Source organism: Somniosus microcephalus, chromosome 25 (assembly GCF_052327205.1).
Source record: "Somniosus microcephalus isolate GS21.2 chromosome 25, FLI_Smic_1.0, whole genome shotgun sequence".
Classification (NCBI taxonomy): Eukaryota; Metazoa; Chordata; class Chondrichthyes; order Squaliformes; family Somniosidae; genus Somniosus; species Somniosus microcephalus.
The window spans coordinates 12,147,296-12,170,928 of record NC_141011.1 but is presented as its reverse complement, the minus strand read 5'-3'; the positions used below and the strand labels follow the sequence as shown (position 1 = coordinate 12,170,928).

General features: G+C 43.3%; 1 protein-coding gene across 6 annotated transcripts in view; it reads left to right on the top strand.

The window, feature by feature from the left end:
• The window catches only part of cep104 (centrosomal protein 104), a 326,262-nt gene extending 305,608 nt beyond the window's left edge, over positions 1-20,654 (top strand). For all 6 annotated transcript variants that reach the window (XM_085966835.1, XM_085966834.1, XM_085966831.1 and 3 more), the window contains 2 exons: positions 3,838-3,928; positions 14,168-20,654. In XM_085966835.1, the coding sequence (XP_085822961.1) occupies positions 3,838-3,928; positions 14,168-14,304 (228 nt within the window). In that variant the 3' untranslated portion in view covers positions 14,305-20,654. The remainder of the gene's footprint in view (positions 1-3,837; positions 3,929-14,167) is intronic.
• The last annotated feature ends 2,979 nt before the right edge of the window (positions 20,655-23,633 follow it).

Genomic DNA, 23,633 nt, shown 5'->3' with positions numbered 1-23,633 from the left:
TACTTCTAAAAGTTTTCAACATTAAAAATTATGCGATCCAGAATTGTGTTCTGGCTATAATGCTGTCTTATGAGACCGTCAGTATTAAACCTTTCATGTACTTGTAACTGCTGGGCTTCGCAACCAGAAGTGGCAGGTGGCTGGAAAGGAACCTGCTGGAGGGTCTCTTCCCGTGGGGAGGCCCGGCAAGATGGGTCTCCAAGCTGCTTTCTAATGCGAACCAACATGAAAATATCTCCAGTACATTTACACTATAATGGCTGAGGTACTAAATGAGTACTTTACATCTGTCTTCACAAAAGAAGAGGATGCTGTCAATGTCACCGTAAAGGAGGAAGGGATAGAGAAATTGGATAGGATAAAAATAGATCAAGAGCAGGTACTTAAAAAGCGGTCATTGTAAAAGTATCACCTAGTCCGGATGCATCCTAGGTTGCTGAGGAAAGTAAGGGTGGCTATGGCCACGATCTTTCAATCCTCCTTGGATATGGGAGTGGTTCCAGAGGGCTGGAGAGTTGCAAATTAAACACCCCTGTTCAAAAAAAGAGGATAAACCTGGTAACTACCCAACATCAGTGGTGGGAAAACTTTGAATGGCCTCCTTCTGTGCTGTATGATTCTATGAATTGTAGTGTCAGCGTAACAGTGTCACTTTGTACTGATGTTACTGTAGTGCTAACTCAGCCTGAAAGAAGGTATTTACTCTGCTTGCTCCAAAGGCCTTAATCCAAGAGTTATCCTACACAACTTTAGGCCGGAAATTTCTCGAGGGAGGCTGGTTGGAGGCGCGGGGCTGGGTTTCTCGCAGGCCCTGCCGACTTTAACAACAGGGCCTGATTTGAATGCGAGACCTCGAATTCCCACCCACAGCCAGCCAGATTGAGAGGCTGGCTGGCTGCGGGCGGGTAGGCCTCAGAAACAAGGGGCTGGTCCTGGGGAGGGATCGCGGGGGTGCGGTTGGGGAAGAGGGGGGTCGGCAATTGGTTGGGGATCAGGGGGATGGATGGGATCGGGGGGAATGGTAATGGGGGATCGGCAATCGGGGGTGGAGGAGGGTCGGCAATCGGTCAGGGACCAGGGGAATGGGAGGAGAGGATCAGCAGGGATCGGGGTGGGGGTGGGGGAGAGGCTCGGCCATGGGGGTGTAAAGAGGATTGGGGTTGGCCACCGGAGGATCGTGGCTGGCCTCATCATCGTTGGGGGGGGGAGGCGGCGGCGAGCCCACGTGGTGTCTCCGACCGCAGCAGGTGGGTATGGTCAGGACCCTGGATCCAGGAGGTAGGTATAAAGCCACTTACCACCTGGATTCAACAGTCCCCACCTCTGTTTAACTGCCGGGTTTCACGAATTGTGTGAAACCCGTCCACAGGCAGTTAAACACAAAATGGACGGGGGAATCGAGTCTTCCAGCCTCATTACAGTATTTAAATTGAGGTGACGCCCCCCCTGGGAGCGGGTTGGTCGCCCGCCCCCTGTACCGCCTCTGGCAAAACTGGAAGTAGGCGGGATCAGGGCGGGAATCCCATTTTTAACAATTTAACTGCGCCCACGCTCCAAACCCACTGATTTTCTTGCGTGCCCTTGTGTGATCCTGCTCATCTTCAGAGGGCAGCAGAAGAACACTGCACTGCACTGGACTTTGATTCGCACTTTAACCAACAAATTTTAATTAAATGGTAAAAGAACACACAAGTAGTGGCAGAATCCCAAATAGATATTTTGTAGTAGTTATTAAACTTAACTACCTCCATGAGTAAATAGAAAATTAATTGTTTGCAACTGCTATGCTAAAGTATGATATACCTAATATTCTTGCTTAGCGGATCATTTCCTCGCCATCCACAGAAGCAATCTGGCCTGACTCTGTGTCTTTACAGACTTCATATAGTGTCTTTTAATTGACCAATACAGGTTGATAAATCTCTTCAGAAAGTGATGAGGGCCAAACAAATCTACGTAGTAACTGTCAATTCAAAAAGAGCTTACAAACCTTTATTTGAACCAACCCTGCAAGATGTTTGTATTTGAATTGAATGGCTTGGCCCCTCCCATGGACCACTGTCTCAAATAAACCATCTATTCTGTAACTTGTGTATGAAATAAACTAAGCATGTCTCTCTGTGAATGAAGCTAGTTTTTAACCCCTTGTGTGGTTTGACAGACTTAAAGAAGCCAACACCCTGCTACGTCTTTTGACACTTGTGGGGCTATGGGGATAGAGCGGAGGAATGGGACTGACTGGATTGCTCTACAGAGAGCCGGCATGGACTCGATGGGCCGAATGGCCTCCTTCTGTGCCATTTTGACTGACTTTCCATTAACACACGGGTTCCTCGGGGCTTTGCCCTATCTCACACAATGTTGCTTCCAATTTATGCCGTTTCTCTGGGGTTTCCTCTGACCTTCTGCCAAAATTACAGTGGATGATTGGGAGAACCTCTGTGGAAATTCAACCCCATGGTATCTTCATGTGTCTCTCAGTTCTAGCCTACAGTTGCTGCCTGTTATGTTTGGCATTACCTTTAGTACCTGGCCTTATTATCGCCCCCAGCTTCAAATTCAGCTCCCAAATATCTTCAATTGCTGAAAGATCCTTCTAAGAATCTTGGTTTCCTATTTTGTACCAAATATTTATTATCCTTTTAATAGTTCCTGATTCTTTATACAGCCCTCATTCTTCCAAGCCTCTGGGAAAATTTAGAGCTAGGCCATTCAAGGGTGATGTCAGGAAGCACTTCTTCACACACACATGAAACCTGGAACGCTATCCCCAAAAAGCTGGTGAGGCTGGGGCAATTGAAAATTTCAAAACTGAGATTGATAGATTTTTGTTAGGCAAGGGTATTAAGGGTTAGGGAATCAAGGTGGGTAGGCGGAGTTAAGATACACATCAGCTATGATCTAACTGAATGGCGGAACAGGCTCAGGACCTTTCCCAGGACCTCAAAGGTGTTGAACTCCCTCAAACTTTCCTTCCGAGCTTGGCGTCACCCAGACACACCTTCCTAATTTGCCTTGTCTACTCTTCTGTCCTTTTTAATCTTATTGGTATCCTACACTATGTACCTTCACCTTGGTTTTCAATTCAAAAAGATAGGTCTGCTAGTGTAAGCTCTGCTTCATAAAGGTAGGTCATTGTATTTGTAGGCTATTGGCTAAATAGTATGAAAAACTTTTACATCAACCTGACTACTGCTCTCTAATGTTGGGTACTTAAATGAATATTATTTACTCTTCAGTTGCATATATGGTTAAAAAAATCAGTTGCAGGAAGATGTAAAGCCTGAAAGGAAACACATTTCATATTTTTATGAAGCCAAGAAAAAACACAGAACAAGTTATGGCAAAGTACAACTACAGAAATTATTAGAAAATGAAGTCCAAAGCCTTGTGAAGATTGCACCAGTGACCACTGCGCTGTAAATAATTAGTATTTACCATACGGAAAAGAAGGAAAGACAAAACTGTGACTAAACCGTTTTATTAGAGACTGGGGATTTTTTTCTGAAAAGCATTAACATTTTGTAATGTTCCAATTCATTGCAATCTAGTTAGCTTTATATATACCTGTGAATATTTCAAAGAGTAGCAATCTTAAGAGAAAATATGCAGAATGAAATACTGTGGTGCTGTTTTAAGTCTCCACCCTGAATAAAGCCATGGCTTTGTACATTGAAAGGAAAAATTTTGCTATCTGGCAGACATGCTGACCCGCTCGCCCTGTGTGGTTTGCGCCAATTTCAGCAGAGGCCCTGTCTGCGTCTCTGCTACACAAGGAGCTGCTCACTGGACAGATTGTAACTAACAGAGGCCTTCTTGTTCTCCCGACCCTCCTAGGCCTGGAAAGTGCATCTCATGGGAAGAGACGGCTGTAAAATGAACCCCCGCAGGATGCAGACATTACAGAGGACCCAGCAACTCCAACAAGGTAAAATATTTTATATAAATCAAAGCCACCTTAAGAGCCATGTTGTAACCTTTTCATCGGTTTAAGCACATGCATTGGAGCAAAATGTATATGCTTACACAAGGGAGGTATGATGGTTATGTTACTGGACTAGTAATCCAGAAACCTGGACCAATGATCTGGGGATACGAGTTCAAATCCCACCACAGCAGCTGAGGAATTTAAATTCAGTTAAATAAATCTGGAATTAAAAAGCTACCATCAGTAACGTGACCATGAAATTACCAGATTGTCGTTTAAAAACCCATCTGGAAGGAAATCTGCCGTCCATATGTGACTCCAGACCCACAGCAATGCAGTTGACTCTGCAACTCACCGCCACCTTCTCGAGGACAATTAGGGATGGCCATGCTGGTGACGTCCACATCCCGTGAATGAATAAATAAATAAAACAATCACAACGATTTCCTGGGAATTCCTGGCATTGCTGAAGAAGGCAATCTGATTACAGTAATAGAGTGACTAACAGACTGCAGATATCTGCCTTATTTAGCTATTCCAGTCTCCCATTTAACACCCTACCACTTCTATGCAAAATAAATTTGTGTTTTTGAAAACTGTAGTCAGTCTGCTGCCACCTCTGAGGCTCCGACCTGGCTGATGTGTTTGTAAGCTTAAAATATCTCAACAACATTTTAACATCATCTTCAGTCTTGTAGACCTGAAGTGGCTTTAGTGCTTCCAGATGCATTGTGAATCGCGCCTGCCCCAACTTGTTATTCCCATTCTTACTTCTCGCTTCTCTCATCCTTCATGAGCTATGCTGCGGTGCAGCTACCTTCAGCTGGGAGACCAGGCAGGCAATATGTCTCCAAAGTTTTGTCAGCCCCAGCCTATGAAAGTCTAGACAGCTTAGGCGCAGGTTGATGAAAGATTAAGGCTATGTGCTGGGGGTTAATCTCGCCAACCTTTTTCCCGTCCCACTCACCGCTGACCCCATGGACTCTGCCAGTGGAACATCACTGCTCCTATCTGCATCTCCCTCCAGAATGACCATTCACTTGCAAACAAGGCCCTTGCCATCCACAACCTTATTGCAGATGATAGTATTGACATCATGGCCTTGACAGAAACTTGGCTCACTTGTGAAGACACCTTTCCCTCACTGAAGCCTCTCCGCCTGGCTATAACTTCCACCACCTGCCCCAACCAAACCACCATGGTGGCAATGTGGCTCTTATCACCAAATCTCACCTTGGTCCTACCCCCCTACTCATCTGGCACCTTCTCCTTCTTGGGCACCTCATCTTGTTCCATGCCTCGCATTTTAAATTCTGATTCTGTACCACCCACCCAAGCGCCACCCAAAGTTTTTCACTGAGATATCCTTGGCCTCGGCACTGAACGACTTCTCATCCTCGGTGATTTCAATCTCCCTCTCAACTCACCTTGCCCTCTCTCCTCTTGAGTTCACTGCCCTCCTGGCCTCCCTTAACCTCTCTCTCTCTCCATATAAATTCTCCTACCCATATTCGTTGTCACCCCCTCGACCTTGCCATCTCACGTGGCCTCTCTATTTCCCATTGTCTCAGTCGCAGACATGGCGATCACTGATCATTTCCTTGTATCCCTCACCACTCGCATCCCCTACCATCTTCCTGCCCCATTTCCTTCTGCATCTGCCCCGGGAATAAAACCCCCCAAGTCAGTTACAACAGCAGTTGCAAAGTCCCACCATTCGCCACGATACTTCTGCAGCTACCAATCTGTTCAATCACACCCACCTCCTCCTTTGATGCCCTTCTCCAGTAAAACCTTTACTCTCTCCCACCTTGGTCATTCCCCTTGGCACTCCCTTAAGTCCAAGGGACACAGATTTGAACGTTTATTGCGCACAACTGGTTTAGCCATTCATCGCCAAATCAAGCACCGTCTACCCCTGGCTTCTCTTCCCCACTACCAACCATCTCCTTAAAGCCCTCTCCCTTGTCACCTCCACCCTCATCTCCAACAATATGGGAGAGGAGCTTATTGACGACTTTGTCATGAAGATTGAGACCAGGCATTCAGCTGCCTCTGCCACATATTTCTCTAGTTTCTCTCCTATCTCCGCTCATTCCCTCTCCGAGCTCATCTTGTCCACAAGACCCAACTCCTGCTCTCTTGAGCCTATTCCGACAAAACTGCTGACCAACTTCCCTTTCTGGACACCATGTTAGCTGATATTGTAAATGGCTCCTTCTCATCAGGTACTGTCACCCTCCCTTGCAAACCAATCCTTGACCCCTCTATGCTTGCAAGCTACGGCCACATCTCCAGCCTACCTTTCCTCTCCAAAGTCCTTGAACTTGTTGTCACTTTCCAAATCCGTGCCCATCTGTCCCACAACTCCATTTTTTAACCTCTCCAATCAGGTTTCCGCCCCTGCCACAGCACTGAAATGGCTCTAAATCGAAGTCACAAATGACATTCTCTGTGACTGACCGTAGTGCACTATCCCTCTTCATTCTTCTCGATCTGTCTGCAGTTTTGATGCTTTTGACCACACCATCTTCCTCCAACATCCCTCCTCCGTTGTCCAGCTGAGTAAATCTGCCCTCGCCTGGTTCCACTCTTGCATATCCAGAGAATATCCTGCAATGGTTCCTCTTCCCCCACCCCCCCCGGACCGTTACCTCTGGAGTCCCCTAAGGATCTATCCTTGGCCTATTTCTCATCTACATGGCGCCCTTGCCGACATCATCCAAAGACACAACATCAGGTTCCATATGTACGCTGATAACCCCCAGCTCTACCTCACCACCACCTCTCTCAACCCCTTCGCTGCCTCTGTGTTGTCAGACTGCTTGCCCGACATCCAGTCCTGGTTGAGCCAAAATAATTATTAGGAAGACTGAAACCACTGTCTTCGATCCATGCCACAAACTCCGTTCTCTAGCCACCAATTCCATTCCCCTCCCTGGCACCTATCTCAGTCTGAACAGACTGTTCGCAACTTCAGCATCCTATTTCACCCTGAGCTGAGCTTCCGACCTCATATCCTTTCCATCACAAAGACCGCCTACTTCCACTTCCGTAATATCATCTCTATCTCCACACTTTAGTCGATCAGCTGCTGAAACCCTCATCCATACCTCCAGACTCAACTATTCCAATGCTTTCCTGGCCAGCCACCCATCTTTAACCCTCCATAAATGTGAGCTCATCCAAAGCTCTGCTGCCCGTATCCTAACTCTCACCAAGTCCCGTTCACCCATCACCCCCTGAGCTCACTGGCCTACATTGACTCCAGGTCCACCAAAGCCTCAATTTTAAAATTATCATCCTCCTGTTCAAATCCCTCCATGGCTTCATAGAAAAATAGAAAAAATCCCTTCCCTGTCTCTCTGTCCTCCTCCAGCCCTACAACCCTTCGAGAACTCTGCATTCCTCTAATTCTGGCCTCTTATGCATCCTTGATTTCCTTCGCCCAACCATTGGCGGCCAAACCTTTAGCCGTCTGGTCCCTAAGCTCTGGAATTCCCTCCCTAAACCTTTCCTCCTTGAATACACTTTCTAAAACCTCTTTGACCAAGCTTTTAGTCACCTGTCCTAATATCTCCTTCTTTAGCTCAGTTTCAACTTTTTGTCTGATTCTACTCCTGTGAAACACTTTGGGATGTTTTACTAAGTTAAAGGCGCTATGTAAATACAAGTTGTTCTTGTGTGCGCAGCGGTACTGCTGCAGTTTGACCAGAGTACTGATAAGCTTCCTATTATTAGCCAAGACTATCCTATCCTTTAGGGCATTCGCGTGGAGGGCTACCTGAAGCTAAGTGGAAAACATCCCAGCCCTCAGTGGCAGGTTTGCCCCCTCAAGGTCCCATTAATGAGCCAAACTGGTCAGTCAATTAACCTGCTTGTCTTAGATACTGATTAGAGTCCCAGGGTTGACTTTGTTCCAATCTTCCAATGTCAGGCATGTCATCTTGGAGCCATCTCAACTCCAAAAGATCCTGCTTGCCTCTCTGAACCCAGTTGTGGTAGCTATAGAACCTTGGATATATGAGTACATGTTCTCATACCCTGCCTCCAGGTAATGCCTTCCAGCAGCTGTTGTCCTTGGGCATTGTGTCAGTAAATACAGCGCATGTCCTACACAGGAAACTTTGAAAACCATTGACCCAAAGCAGCTTTTAGAAATTCTGCATGAATACTCTTACTATTTGGGGCCCTACCATTAGTTGGGTAATGTAGTGTGAAGCCCACTTTCTGCCAGCAACAGTAGTTCATTAAAGCCTTCTATCTGTGTAGCATACTCCACCAGCTTTTACAGCCTCCGTGTAGATGAGACTTCAGTTTGGCCTGTTTTAGATCAGACACCACATCGCGTTTTGGGGCTGTTTACTGCAAAGGAGTCGCTGGCCTTCCCTTTACCCCTGCTGGCTTCAATCTGACAAACTACAATACAGCCAAGATACATCTCCAGATTTCTTTGAAGATAGCGCAAAAAAGGAATGAATAACTATATTGTTCTTGACACCATTCACAACAATAAAACCCATCTTTGCCTGCACGGAGCGCCAATCAAACATACTGTAAAAAAATCCCAATGGATGTTTGTAACTGAATGGAATGGAATGGCCTAACTCAGAGGTTCCCAAACTTTACTTATTGTATACCCCCTTCCAGATCTACCGGCTGCCTACCGGTGTACAGGTTGAATATTTTAACCCCTTTAATGCCCAAGCTTTGTACATTATTACACCTTGAAGTATAGAACAAATTCCCACAGAGTTTTAAAGCTATGTCTGAGTAGTCTATTATAAAAAATGCAATAGCTAAATTAAAATAATTAATAAATAAAATCCACCGTTAGACAATTTCTCCCACGTACCCCCCCCCCCCCCCACAGATGTCTCGCATACCACAGTTTGGGAACCCCTGGCCTAACTCATTGATCAATTCCAAATACATTGAAAGACCTATTAGATGGGTACCCATCTGCAGACAATGGCAGCGATTGATCCACACGTATTGACCAGTGTGAGATGTGTATTTGAAGTCTGTAGAAATAGCGAGCAGTAACTCATTTTAACTGCATGTGCGGTAGCCAACATGAAAGAATCTAATAAATAATTCATCACGATAAAAATGTTCTATTTTTGTCACATGCAACTCTGTATAATGATCTCTCTAGCCCCCAAGAATGCACTCACTGATTTGCTGGAGCGCACCAAATTTGCTGGTCATTGGCATTATCCCAGAAGAATCCTTTTGACCATGATTGATGGCAGAGCTTAGCAAACAGGAAAACTGTCGTGGCTAACTTTAGTGTAATGGTTGCCTTTGTGCATGAATGCAGCTCACTGATCCCACTTCATCTCCCTAATAACCTAGTGGACTCGAGATACACTGCATCATAATCTACCTTTGCAGCAGCTCTTGATTTACCATTTATTTGTTTTTTCCAAGAATTTTTCTTTTGAGTTTACTTTTCCTCATAGTTTTCTGTTGCCGTGTAACAGTCTTAGCATCAATGTTGTTTCCGAGGCCTGATTTAGCATCCAGGTTAAAATTCTTCAGTTCAGCTCTGTAATGACTTGATGGTATTTCTCTCATTGAAATCCCACCCCAACCATGTCAACTTTAGCAAAATTCAATGATGGTGCCCAGATTTAAAAGGGTTCTCATCCACCCATTAATTGGCATGTCAGTGTTATTGTCTTCCCAGATCAATATCATCATGTAAAACTCTGCAAAATTATCTAAAAGAAAGGATGGCCCATTTTTATCATTCATGCACAAACAGTAAGACCTCTAGTGCACTTTCAGATCACGAAAAGCGCAAGCGAATTTCCCTGTGCTACTGCCTTGGCTGATGAATTGTACAGAGCTATTGTCATGAAGAAGGCCCTTTTCACTTCCCCTACTATAGATTCCTTGGTGATTTTCAACGTACAAATGAAGTGTGGCTTGTTCAGGGTAAGGCCCCTGCAAGAAAGAAACAATCCGTAAACAGGAATTCTGAGGGAGAAGGGTGTATATCTAGAGCACCCTCCAAATGAAACTGGTGGATTACGAAGTCCATGGGGTCAAGTTCATCCACCAACAAGTGGAACAGATTAGTAATGTAGTCAGACAGATACACAGCTGTGTTGGGACATCTCACTTGCATATGCAGATTGCACCATCACTTCAAGGGCATTTTGATCAATATGCAAGCTTGGCTCAGAACCTCTGGTCTCTCACTCAACCTACAGGCAAAGATTTTTCGTCGAATCACTTTGAAGATTTAGCTGAGAGTTGCTTAAAGTTTTAATAGCCACTGTAGTCATACATGGCTACTGAACTGGTTTGACTGGAAATGCAGGCGTGTCCATTCAAGCTGTCTTCATACCTGGGTTCAGAACCCCTCAGTCAGCGATATCAGCCGGGACCTAGAAAGATCGCTCCTGCTGGTCCTTGCACTGCTAGCTCCGACCAATGATGTTTATTTTCCTTGGCTGAAGGAGACAGCAACTGTCATTTTGTAAATAAGTGAGACTCCATGTCAGATGCATCGATGAAAGTGGCATGGGGGTAAGGGAATATCAGAAGACAAGTAACCCTAAAAGCTTGTATATGTCCTGTTGTCCAACCTGAGAACATCATTGACTGAAGCCTGTGAGTATCAAAACTGAGTAGCTCCAGGAGAGCAGTTTTGCTACGTGATTAAATGCTAAACACATTTATCCAGCTGTGATATCAACAGTTGTCCTGGTGATAGAATAGGAAGCTTTGATCAGAACTTGCTAAACATGCCAGTACTTCTATATAAATGTTTTATCTTCTGTTTTCCCAAAATTCTTGCCTTTCTGATGTGCTGTTTGTGGGCATGTTTACTCATTTTAATAAAAAAACAAAATGCACTACAGCAACTCGCCAAGGTTTCTTCTGCAGCACCTCCCAAACCCGCGACCTCTTCCACCTAGAAGGACAAGGGCAGCAGGCACATGGGAACACCACCACCTCCAAGTTCCCCTCCAAGTCACACACTATCCTGACTTGGAAATATATCGGCCGTTCCTTCATCGTCGCTGGGTCAAAATCCTGAAACTCCCTCCCTAACAGCACTGGGAGCACCTTCACCACACGGACTGCAGCGGTTCAAGAAGGCAGCTTACCTCCACCTTCTCAAGGACAATTAGGGATGGGTAATAAATGCTGGCCTTGCCAGCGACGCGCACATCCCGTGAACGAATATTTTAAAAAGATGCACCCCATATCTAAACCCTCTGTGTCTCTGTTAAAATGATGGATGATGGCCAGATCCTTCTGCATATTTTTAATAATATTTTCTCACTTGTCATCCACTCTCATCCAGGTTGCTTTATATTTTTGATGCTTTCATTACTACAACAAAGAATTGGGTAGATGACGGAGTGAAGTGCATTGAAATGCATCTTTTCCATTATCTCTAATGGCATTTATTTCCCTTTTTGAAAAACTTTCATTGCTAGCATTGTGTTTTAAGGCAGGCTCAGCTCTTGGAACAGTTGGGAAAGTTTGAACTGCTGAACTATCTATTGCAATGCAGTTTTCACAGGAACATTTCATTTTTCCAGAAAGTCCTTAAATAAATTAATTTGATTGCAGACACAATGATGAACACAATCACATCAATCCACATTCCTCCTTTATAAATCTAGTAAAATGATGCCAGTCAGTTCATCAGAGAGACAATGACCATTCTAACTGATCAGGCCAGCTTTGCCATTTTCTTTTGTAACTGTTGTACCTGAGTAACAGAGGCCATCAACTTGCTCAAATTATGTAAACATTAGTATTCACATACCTATGCCTGCTCTTCTATAGATATGCTTTGTTTGAATCTTTCTTCCACAAAGCAGTGAGAGACAGGACAATAGAAGTGAGCCCTAACAAACTTTACACAATATTAATGAGTGGCAGAAGAAATCGAGTCACATTCCAACGATATTTTAAGAGGATTACTGAATGTGGAAGTTGTGTCGGGGACCAATGAATGCAAATTTATTAGAGAGACTGAAGGATACCCCAAGGAACTATAGACATGAGCTTGATGGGTAATTTTGTATGGCTCTGCTTTGGTGTGGAGCCTTGCTAGACAGAAGCACGGGTTGGATTTAGGGATGATTCTGCAAACCACTGTCAACCAGGAGGCATTGTTCCTGGTTCTGCCATTTCTGTCTTCCATTTGTACGACTTGGTTCGTTGGGAACCTTCCAGTTTATACTCCTTAAATGTACTTTGGAACAAAAACTAAGGATGCAAATTTAATTGAGGAGGCAAGATGGGGGTGGGACAGCTAGTTTCTGGGTTCTGCTCTCGCCCCCAGCTTCATCCGCTCTGTAGCCGTGATTTTACCTTGATTGGCTTTGTTAAGCCCACCCTGCGGGTTTACCAGCCAATTAACAGGAAGCGGTACTGATGACGTCATCAGCCGGTTTCCTTAAAGGGACCATGTCCATTTGGAGTTTGACAGTTGTTCTGTCAGTGTTTGACAGCATTGAGGTGCTGCAAACACTGACAATCATTGCACAAAGGTGGATGCTTGCACCCAGGCTCTCCAATGACCCCCCCCCCCCCCCCGCTATAGTGATGAGTGTGCATGGAATGGCTTGGACATTAAAAGGATGCTTCACGGTGCTGGTGTGGGATTTTGTCAACCTGGCGCATCATGTGGCAGCCAGGGTTTATAGCGTCAAGTGAAGAAAATCTGGCCATGGTGATGCCATCGCTGGCCTCCCGGCCAGCAATTTTGTCTGGGGCTGATGCCCTGTGTCCAGTGCAGCATCAGGTGATGGCGGAGAAGGTTGGTGATGTTGGTGGTGATGTTGGTGTGCCTGGTGATGTTGGTGTTGGGCCTGATCATGGAAGGATTGGAGGACCAAGGTCTGATTGTTTCATTGGCTCTGATGTTGCTGGAATAGATGGCAGCTGCAGGTGAGATGACAGAAGCGATCTGTCACTGGTGAGAGAGGTTCTCCTAGTGAGGTGGCACTGGACATACAGTTGGATATGAAAACTTGTAAGCTAAAGAAATCACTATATATTAAAAACGCAGTAACCAACATTTCTGTGCTCTGAAACTCACCATCTGCAAATATGGCATCCTTGACATCACGTCTGCAGCTGTCTGCTTTTCATAAACATCAGAGCAGACTCAAAACACGCCAGGTTGAGCTGGTGTGTTCCCCGAACAGCGGGTAACCAGTGGGGGGAGACGGTAAAATTAGAATTAGGCCTCAAAATACTCTTAAATTGGCGCTTAAGCCATTTAAGTACCTGAATTGTCTCCCCTGCCGCTTGGTGTCGGGTCAGTTCTGCGCTGACAGACCCGACACCTGGGAGACTCACGTGGAGGCGGGTTCACAGCATGTTTCCTACCCGCTGTCAATCTTTGCGAATTTGACAGCGGACCCACCTCCAAACCCGCCCCCTCAGCGTAATTAAATTTGCGGCTTAAATTGTGGTTATCAAGAACGTGATTAAAACTGTACAGTGTGAGGTGTTTTTTCACTGCACTCACTTACCAAATAATTCAATCTATAAAAAAATATTTCTTACGCTACCCTTTACCACATTCTTATCACCGTCGTTATGCACTATTTGTTGCAAACAGTCCAATTGGGAAGTGATGCTCAAATGTGGATTTTGTACTGTGAGTACCAAATACTCAGGTCCTCTGTAACAGATGCCTTTAACGAAGTGGAAATTTTAATTAAATAGAAATACCGGTCATTTTATCAACACTACCTTAGCTGATTACTATATAAGATTTATGTGTGTATGTGCACGAGGCAATGTCAAAATATGAATGACGTATATGTGAGATTTGTGTTTAGCCAACCTCTGAAGTTACATGCTAAGTATTCACAAATTGGTTACTTCCAGCTGGAGTATAGAATTATAATGAAATAAAACTGGTCTAATTTATAGCAGAGTATGTAGGTTTGCTTCCTGACACTTCTTTTAAAGTGCATCAGACTGAAACCCATATGTGAATATATTTTCCTCCCATGTTATTTCTGTTCACCTTAACAACCAGAGGAAAGTACACCTTTGGCCTACTTCTGTGTAGCATTCCTCTTGGTTTGTTCCTGTCAGGTTGCTTCTAAAGGATTGGTTTCAGTGAACTCCCCCGCACCCCCCTCGGTTACCATAGCATTTGGGCCTCTGCTGCAATTAACCCTCAATTTTTCTAATCATTGTTCGTACCGTTACCACAGTATTAAATGTGCATGTTTATTTTAACAGCAAAACCTGGAACTGTGGCTACGTCTAGGCCGGGTCCCACAGGGGTTAAAGGACGTTCCCCAACCACCGGCAGCAAAATCCCTGCTCCAAGAGCTGGGTTAAACAAAACCACAAGCAGAACTCCAAATCGTCGATGAACTCGCTCCACCCAGAGGTCAAAATACAGCAACGAGCCTAATGTAACCTCTGCACCATGAACTCCAAACAGTCGGATTGCAATGTCATTTATGAAAGCACACAGGACTGATAAATCACTGACGACAGGTAAAAAGCTGTTTGCATGATGGTTAAGCGCCATCAGCAGAACATGCTCCTGACCTATCGGAGTCATTTTGATATTCTATGAAACATCCATCCCATCCAGGCTAGACTCTAACTTAATTCCTTAAATAATTCCATTGGTACTAAGAAAGTTCTTTGTGAAATTTCTCTAAAGCATTATTTAAAAGGAAACAGGTCTGTAAAAATACAAGTTTCAGAGTTTACTCACAGCCCAGATAGTCTGTTTATGGTTCCCAACCATGTGTTGTGTTACAGAAATTTCCAATTTACTGAACTCCAGTTTTTTTCTTTTGCTTTCCTTTCATGCAGAGAGTTTTGGAAAAGAATGTGATCACACTGCTATGGACTGATCATTTATAGCAGTCCTTTTTAGAATATATTGTTAAAGATTATACGCAATCATTCCCTTTTAAACGTGCATGCATAAACCACAGCAGAGTATGAGGTGCTGCATTTTGAAAATTGGACACGTGTTCAAAAGTGAAAGAATACTTTTGTCCAAACATTTGAGTAACTTGTAACCCATCAGGGATGGAGCTCATCATGACTGGATAAATCATTCACTGTCAGAGTCAGACTGAAAGCAAGGACTGTCTGTTGTGTCTCAAGGGGTTTTATACCCTTACCTATATAACAATTAAGAAGGACTCCGGGGTGGAGAGTTTAGTTAACGGCCATTTTATTTACAATGTGCTTCTTCACTCAATGCACTACATTTCCCATAATGGATTGCAAATCACCACTACGGTATCCCATGTGGGACAATTCTAATACACATTCAAAATACACAACACTGTCGTTCACTGCAAAAAAAACTATCCCTGAAATAAGTGGTTGTAGCAAACTAGTTTTATGCAATAAATCTGTGGCAAACACTTCTGTGAACTTGACACTGGAGCTCAATTTGAGATGGATTGAGAAAAGCTAGGCAACTGTGACTCCCACTGTGGTTCTTTCATGCATCTGTAGAGCAGCCTGTAAGTCTGATCGCTGCTTCTATGTGAATAGAATCATTTAGAGTGGCGTGAAGTGACTTAACTTTGCTTCTTTAAACACTTGGCAAGGAAAATATTGACGGTAAAAATGAATTAGCATTAACGGGCAGTGTTTCTTCTTTCGTGTTTTGTTGTTAAATAATTGCTTAGGTGGAGTGCATCGCAAAACATCGAATGAGAAGGAGCGCAAACTTGTAACAGAACCCACCTGATTTTCCATCTATTTAAATTGCACAGGTGATTATTTAACACCAATTGCAATGTAAGAATAATCTGCCCAAAGTCTAGAATCTCAAAGGCATTGCAAAAAGACACCTCACTGAATCTCCTAATGGTGAAACCCTTCCTCGTGGCTCAGTACATTCACCTGCAATGTTCATCCACTTGTTTAAAATTATTCCAGAATCCCACCCATTTCTTTGGGTGCAGTATTTGTGTAGCAGTATTGCCCAACAAAAAAATATCCTGTGCTTAAATTTTCATGACATATCTTAGTAACTGTAGGAGATTGTGGGTGGCATCGCGTTTTTAACATGTCTAAAAATAAATTGCAGTTGTGTGCCAGTTCACATTTATTGGAAACCACAAAACCCCAGTTTAAAGATGGAACTGATAATGTGTTTTATCAGATTCTTCCATATAAGACTTAAAAACTGAATGAAATTCTATTCGATAGCTGGAACATTAAACAAAGATGGTATTAATTACTATTTTGGCAAAGGCCCAAACACAGAAGCTTCCACAGCAAGTGGACCCTGGTGCTTGTGCCCACCCCTCTCACATTGAAGGATATGTGAAGGGCCAGGCAGCAAGCGCATGGAGGCTGGAAAATGGTAATTATCCTGTCATGCCCCCACCCCTCCCGCAAGGTGGTGCACAGCATCTTCGGGGCTGGAGACCATCTGACTGATCTTTGAACACCAGTCAGAATGCCCCAAAACTAGCAACCATTTCTGCTGCTCTAAGCCCCTCAGGCCTGCAGCAGTGGTTGGCTTTCCTCACCCCAATTATGGGTACAGGCCTCTGCCAAGGGTCAGGCCAGTACTAGGGTAACATTGGACCTATCCCGAGGACCTCAATCCAAGCATGACCAGGGCAGTCTAATGCGCTTCAGTGCCATCTGCAGGGCTTGTGCCCAGTCTGAGGGTAGGTACATTCAGCCATGAGATGTTAAAGAAATAGAGCAGCATCCACGTTACCAAAGTAATGTGGTTAAATGCTAAAAATGTGGAGATAAATTTTCAAAACTCACAACTCACTGACTTAAAAATCACCTTTGAATTCCGAGAACTACCAAGAGTGATACATGGGGCAGCTTAGACAGGTGAACTGTATGTGAATATTTCTTTTACATTTTAAGTTAGCATGTCAAAACTGCTGTGCATTGGTCACAAAATTAACTGTGGTCAAAGCTGTGCTAAGAGTGAAAATAGGAGGGATTTTGCAGCTGCACTACCTAGACCTCAGTATCACAGAGCAAGCCTCACTTAGCTGATTTAGAAATAAGTAAAATTGCAACATATCTCTGTTACAAAAGGCCTTGGGTAATCCAAATTAATCTTGTTTTGTTTTAAATCCATGGTTCAGAGTATTTGACAGAACTGTTTGAGCAAACTATTGTGGAGTTTGGGGTATTTTAAACCATGTATATAGCTGTTTTTTAATATATGATTACAAGTACATCAAGAGAGATTGACTATAATTTGTTCCTGATTCTATTATTGTATTTAGCTTAAAAATCAAAATATATATTTAATGTATTTTTTTAGTGATGTGACTTTTTTGTATATATCCTTCTCAAATGTGCATAATTTCATATTTATTGCAATCTTTTCTGAAATACAGATATTCCTTCTTCAATCATTAATGCACAAGTTTAGATTTCATTTAGGCATCCAAGGTAGTTTCTGTGAGGCCAGATATTTTGCATTTTCAAACACATTGTACATAGCTGTCTGCACTGGGAGGAAGAGAATAATCTTTTTTTCTTCTTCCAATTTTCTCCCCTCCCCTCCTGAAGGTGTTGACATTTTGCTAGGGTGCAGTTTTGTGGGTGCTGGTCACCCTCCTATACCTCACCCAAGTGGCCATTGTTCATGTGTCCACCTTAATGGTAAGTGTCAGCAGGATATTTTACCACAGGGAACATGCAGCCAAGCTCGATCCTGTCCTCACCCATTGTCGGGGTAAACAATTCCAGAAATGGTCGCTGGCTAGTGCTCAGAAGCTGATACCCTGATGGATTTTTCCATCCCTAACCAAGGAGCGGTGAGGCCAATTGTAGAGCCCCTACTCAGCACAAGACCATTGATTTCCGTAGCTGGTCGCTGGATAAATTGGCTGCGCCACTGAGGGAGCCCAGTTGTGTTGCCTCGATTATCTTGTAGAATTGAGGGAATTGGCCGATTCCCAGGCCTGTACTGCTGTGCAGACACCAAATGGGAAATACAAAAGACAGCCTGTCCTATTTTTTTCCCCCCTTCCCTCTAGTTTTCTCAATTAAAACAAATATTCCAGCTCACCTCTCATGGGAACACTGGATATCTGTGAAAAATTAGCCTGAGAGAACATCTCATTTTGGTATGCACAAGGCCTAACATTCCTTGTATACTGTAGTATGCTATATGAACATGCAATTAGGGCAACTTCATATCCAGCAGGTTAAACTAGGAGCACACTTTGCACTTCAGTTGCACTAAATATTCTGAAGTCGTCTTGTTTCCATCTGCTCAGGAGTCATGATATTCAGAGGACCTCTGGTTCACTTCCATCTCTGTGTGAACACAGCTCAGATAAATGATTCTCTTCTCCATTAGATGTTGAATTTCCGCCCAGGTACTTACTACAAAGATCATTCCTTCTACATTAATGGTTTGGCAAATGGCCAACCAAAGTCAATGCTGTTAGTACTAGGCAAATGCTGGCCTTATTGACAGAACAGTTATTTGTGCCTAACATCCTGTAATACAGAAATAATTACAATCTATAACCATAATGATGCAAAAATTGATCTCCCTAATCTACTGGTCTGAGGACAATCCATTTTTAAAGAGGTATTGTATATTCTGCATTTTGGGACTTGCTCAGTAAACGCTATAGCCTTTTCTGAAAACGCAGTCTTAAAACTGTATTGTATTATAATTCTTTCCCAGGACCGTAATACTGTGGAACTTGCTCCCTCACTTTTCCCTCTCTTCAACAATATACAGATTATTGAAACTGAATCTTTTCACCAAATCACGATTTATTGATTTATATTGCACCTTCGCTCCTGATTTCTACCTCGGTTGTGTCTTGTACCCTGGGTCTTGATCATTACCGATCTTTCTCAATTGCACACCCACGGGGGGTTTATGTTGTAGAAATTGCTATATGGTACAGCACAAACTTTTACAACAGGGTTTCAGTCTTAGTTTTTCTTATGACAAAAATAAAGTGTAGTACCAGTGATCGGCAGTGCAATGATGCCATAGAAACATAGAAGATAGAAGCAGGAGTAGGCCATTCGGCCCCTCGAGCCTGCTCCACCATTCAATGAGATCATGGCTGATCATCCAAACTCAGTACCCCGTACCTGCCTTCTCCCCATATCCCTTGATACCTTTAGCTCTAAGAAATATATCCAACTCCTTCTTGAATATATTTAAAGACTTGGCCTCAACCGCCTTCTGTGGTAGAGAATTCCACAGGTTCACCACTCTCTGGGTGAAGAAATTCTTCCTCATCTCTGTCCTAAATGGCTTACCCCTTATCCTTAGACTATGACCCCTGGTTCTAGACTCTCCGACCATCAGGAACATTCTACCTGCATCTAGTTTGTCCAGACCTGTCAGAATTTTATAAGTTTCGATGAGATCCCCTCTCATTCTTCTAAACTCCAGTGAGTATAAGCCCAATCGACCCAATCTCTCCTCATACGTCATTCCTGCCATCCCAGGGATCAGCCTTGTGAATCTTCGCTGAACTCCTTCCATGGCAAGAACATCCTTCCTCAGATAAGGCGACCAAAACTGCACACAGTACTCAAGGTTTGGTCTCACCAAGGCCCTGTACAACTGCAGCAGGACATCCTTGTTCCTGTACTCAAACCCTTTCGCTATGAAGGCCAACATACCATTTGCCTTCTTCACTGCCTGCTGCACCTGCATGCTTACCTTCAGTGACTGGTGCACAAGGACACCCAGGTCTCGTTGCACTTCCCCTTCTCCCAATCTATTGCCATTCAGATAATAATCTGCCTTCCTGTTTTTGATACCAAAGTGGATAACCTCGCATTTATCCACATTATATTGCATCTGCCACGCTTCTGCCCAATCACCCAACCTGTCCAAATCATCCTGGAGTTTCTCGGTATCCTCCTCGCAGCACACACGCCCACCCAGCTTTGTGTCGTCTGCAAACTTGGAGATATTACATCTAGTTCCCTTACCTAGATCATTAATGTATATTGTGAATAGCTGGGGTCCAAGGACCGATCCCTGCGGTACCCCACTAGTCACTGCCTGCCACTCGGAAAAAGACCCATTAATTCCTACTCTTTGCTTTCTGTCCGCCAACCAGTTCTCTATCCAAGTCAATACCTTGCCCCCAATCCCATGTGCCTTAACTTTACACGCTAATCTCTTATGCGGGACCTTATTGAAAGCCTTTTGAAAGTCCAAATACACCACATCTACTGGTTCTCCCTTATCTATTTTCCTTATGAAACACTTTAATTGGGTACGCATTCAATTGGTGCCTGATTTTCAAGTTACCACCCAGGAATGATGAAGGGCACCCAAACATAAACAACAAAAGGCACATTCCGAATAGATGCATTAAATTGTTTAAGCACTGATATGTACAGTACTTGTATTATACCCATGCAAGACAATCCATTGCCTTAGCTTCTAGGCTATTCTTTAATTAAATCAAAGTGGCCCACATACCTATAACTAATTTCTTCAGCTGAGAAATAATTGGTAGCACTTTTTTACATTGGTTATGGATAAGGAAACAAAAACATACACATTACACAAGTTATCAGGTGAAGCAACCAATGTGTGGCTCACACTTGATATGGGATACCTGCCACATTAGGTGCTAGTAATAAGAACACTCTCCATTCCAAAGGGGGGTTTATTCTTTGACATTACTGTCCTTTCTGTTTTTAAAATTTGCACTTTTTTGTATTAGATTGATGCAATACATTAAATGATATTGATGCTGAATTGTGAATGTGCTGTATTTGTATATTTTCCCTTCATAACCCTGAAAGACCTTATGCACTTTTATTTTCTCTCATTTTACACTTAACTTATTTTTAAATCAGTCCGAAGACAGGAGAGATCATTTTATCAAAGTATCAAATGATGTTTAGCAGCAGAAGAGAGATGTTCAAGTCTCCAGGTTCCCATAGCAGCCTCTTGTGTGTTTCTGTATAGAACGTGTGACCTACTAGTTCTGCCGACAACCTGCACAGGGACACCTCTTAGCAAGGATGGGCCTGTTACCCAAATGGTGGAGCACTGGACCCCCAGCCTCTGGTTCCAATAACAACACGTGCCTACATTTAACGTAGGAAAATGTACCGAGTAGAGACGTGAGGGGAACAGACACCAAGCCATGAAAGAGAGGTGACCAAAAGCTTGGTCAAAGAGATGGTTTTTAAGGAGAGTCTTAAAGGAACAGCAAGAGGTAGAGGTATTTAGGAAGGGAATGACCAACTTTCAATCTGGATTGCTTGGGTTGGTTCCCCCTAGACCTGGTCGGGCTGCAACTGCAAGGAACAGTGTGCAACAGGAGCACTTCCTCTCCGTGGGAAGGCGAAAACAATAGAACCAACCCTGTTCTCCAGAAGCATATTCCCAAAAGCCAATTGCACAGCATCATAGACTGTGGTTACAAAAATGCTCATAGCCCAGACAATCCTCCTCTACCTGCAGTAATGTGGGGGGGGAATACTTTTAACATTGAAAAATAATAAAGTGGTCACAGTTTGGCTTTTTGATTTGTAGAGTAATCAGCCGATTTAATCTGCCTGCTGGACCTCCCTTGACTGTACTGCTAACAGGACTGAGGTTCATAAACTCTCTGTTCTGCTGCCAGAGTTCATTGCCTGTTCTGAATAAGGCAATGATCCAGAATGTCTTGAGTGTTGGTGCTTGAAGATCAGAAATACTGAGCCTGCATCATGAGTATTATCCAACTGTTTCAGTAATAAACGAGGGATTTCCATTCACATTTCTATAGTTTTCACTGGATCTGGAGGGCTACCATATACTTCAACGCGCAGGTATCGGCATTGTGCATATTTTACATTCTCTAAATCAGCTGGTATGACCTTTTTTAAATCGAAAATGGCCAATATATTCAGAAATTGTAATTTATGCATGTGTGATTGTCTAACTTTACAAAATAATCACTTCAGAGAATTTTATTCAAATTTAAAACACATGGTAAGACATTTGAGTGACCACAGTAAGAAATATTTGCATCTATATATGAAGTGAGGAATAAATGTTTATTATGTAATTTATGTGTGGTTATTGTCTCTTTTTACAAGCTGATGACTTCAAAAAATTTTATTCAAATTGGACATGGTAAGAAATTTGAGTGACCATGGTAAGAATTCATGCACCTGTGTATGAAACTAGGAATAAAAATTGTTTAATAGGTTGCCAAAAGTCTTCTGTACTACATCCAGATCAAGAAGGTCCAAGGTCTGCTAATCTGTGCTGAGTTGATTGGTCTCAACCCAGTTACAGTTGACCTCCATAACTCCAGGCAGGGAACTGGAGGGAATTACCCATTGATCCCTAATCAATGAGCTGCAGGAAGAACAAGTGCCAAAACCAGGTGGGAACAGGGTGTGGCTCAACTGTTGGTCCCTACCTTTGGGCAGCTAGTGTCTGCTATCACAGAGGAGCAATAGCTGCTTTTAGAACATTTCATATCACAAGTTGCTACCTTCTGAACTGGAGGGAAAAAGAAAAGAAATTGAAGGACAGGAATTAGAAGTATTGCAGGTTCAAGTGTAAATATTATAGTTCTTTGTAAATATAGAATGAAATGCGTGGAATTTTCACAAGGACTGTTGGTACATGATTATAAGCTTTTAATTTTTGTATATTTTATTAACCATTTTAGTTTTTAAAGAAAATTACAAAGAAACATTGTTTCCCACCAGCCATTATATGTTTCTAATATGACTTTTAATGATGGACTCCAGTACCCCTGAATTTTTAGAATCACACTGCCTAGGTTAGCCTTTTTAAAGCCTGCAGTTCTTCGAGAGGAGATGCAGGTTCTACCCTCCATTCTGCTGAGTTCCCAATCCCAAGTCCTGCTGTGCTACAGTATAGTTAGCGGAGGCCAGGTGGGGCGGGGGGTGAAATCTTCCTTCACAAGAGGCTGCCTGCTCAACTTGAGAGATGCAAGACCACAGGAAACCCTACATTGGGACATTACACTGGTCAGCAAAAAAAAAATCCATTGTTGAAAACAAGCAAACTGCTTTAGACTGATTCCCATAAAACTACCAACATTCAAATTAGGTTTGAATACCAGAAAGCCTGGAGTGACTGGGAAAAGTGTGTACCCTCTGTCAGTGCCTTTCCCCTGAATACCCAGTGCATATCTGCAATAAGGGAATAAGACCACACTTTATCAATCTGCTATAGTTCTGCATAAATACTCCCTAGTCCCCAAAAGGTTATCAAGTGAAGCTGCAAAATACCCATCGCTACCTCTACTATCCAACGCTGGCTGACTGCCCTCCACGGACTTTACCATCACCCTCAAAGCACACAAATATTATGTCCCATGCAGCATTTGAATACGGCTGCTTGTGCGTATCCGCAAGCCAGAGATTTGTGCAGGAGTTAATACTGCATAAGTGCTTTTGCTGAGAGTGTTCCACATATTTGCTGTCAACCAGGGGTTTAGGGTGAGCGGGTTTCAAGTCCCAGTCAAGGCTTGTTCATTTTTAACCTTTGTCTTGTAATTCTTCAATCCCATTCGAGGTTTCAAATTGCCTGGTTATACCTGCATCAGTGGCACTCATGTTTTGTCTCAATCTTCTCTCCAATGGAAACAAACTCACCTCTGCAAGTCTTTCCTCATAACTTAATCCAACTCTTCTCTGAACCTTTTCGATGCATTAGTGTGCTTTTTAAGGTTGGGTGCCTAATATTGCACATGAATCCATT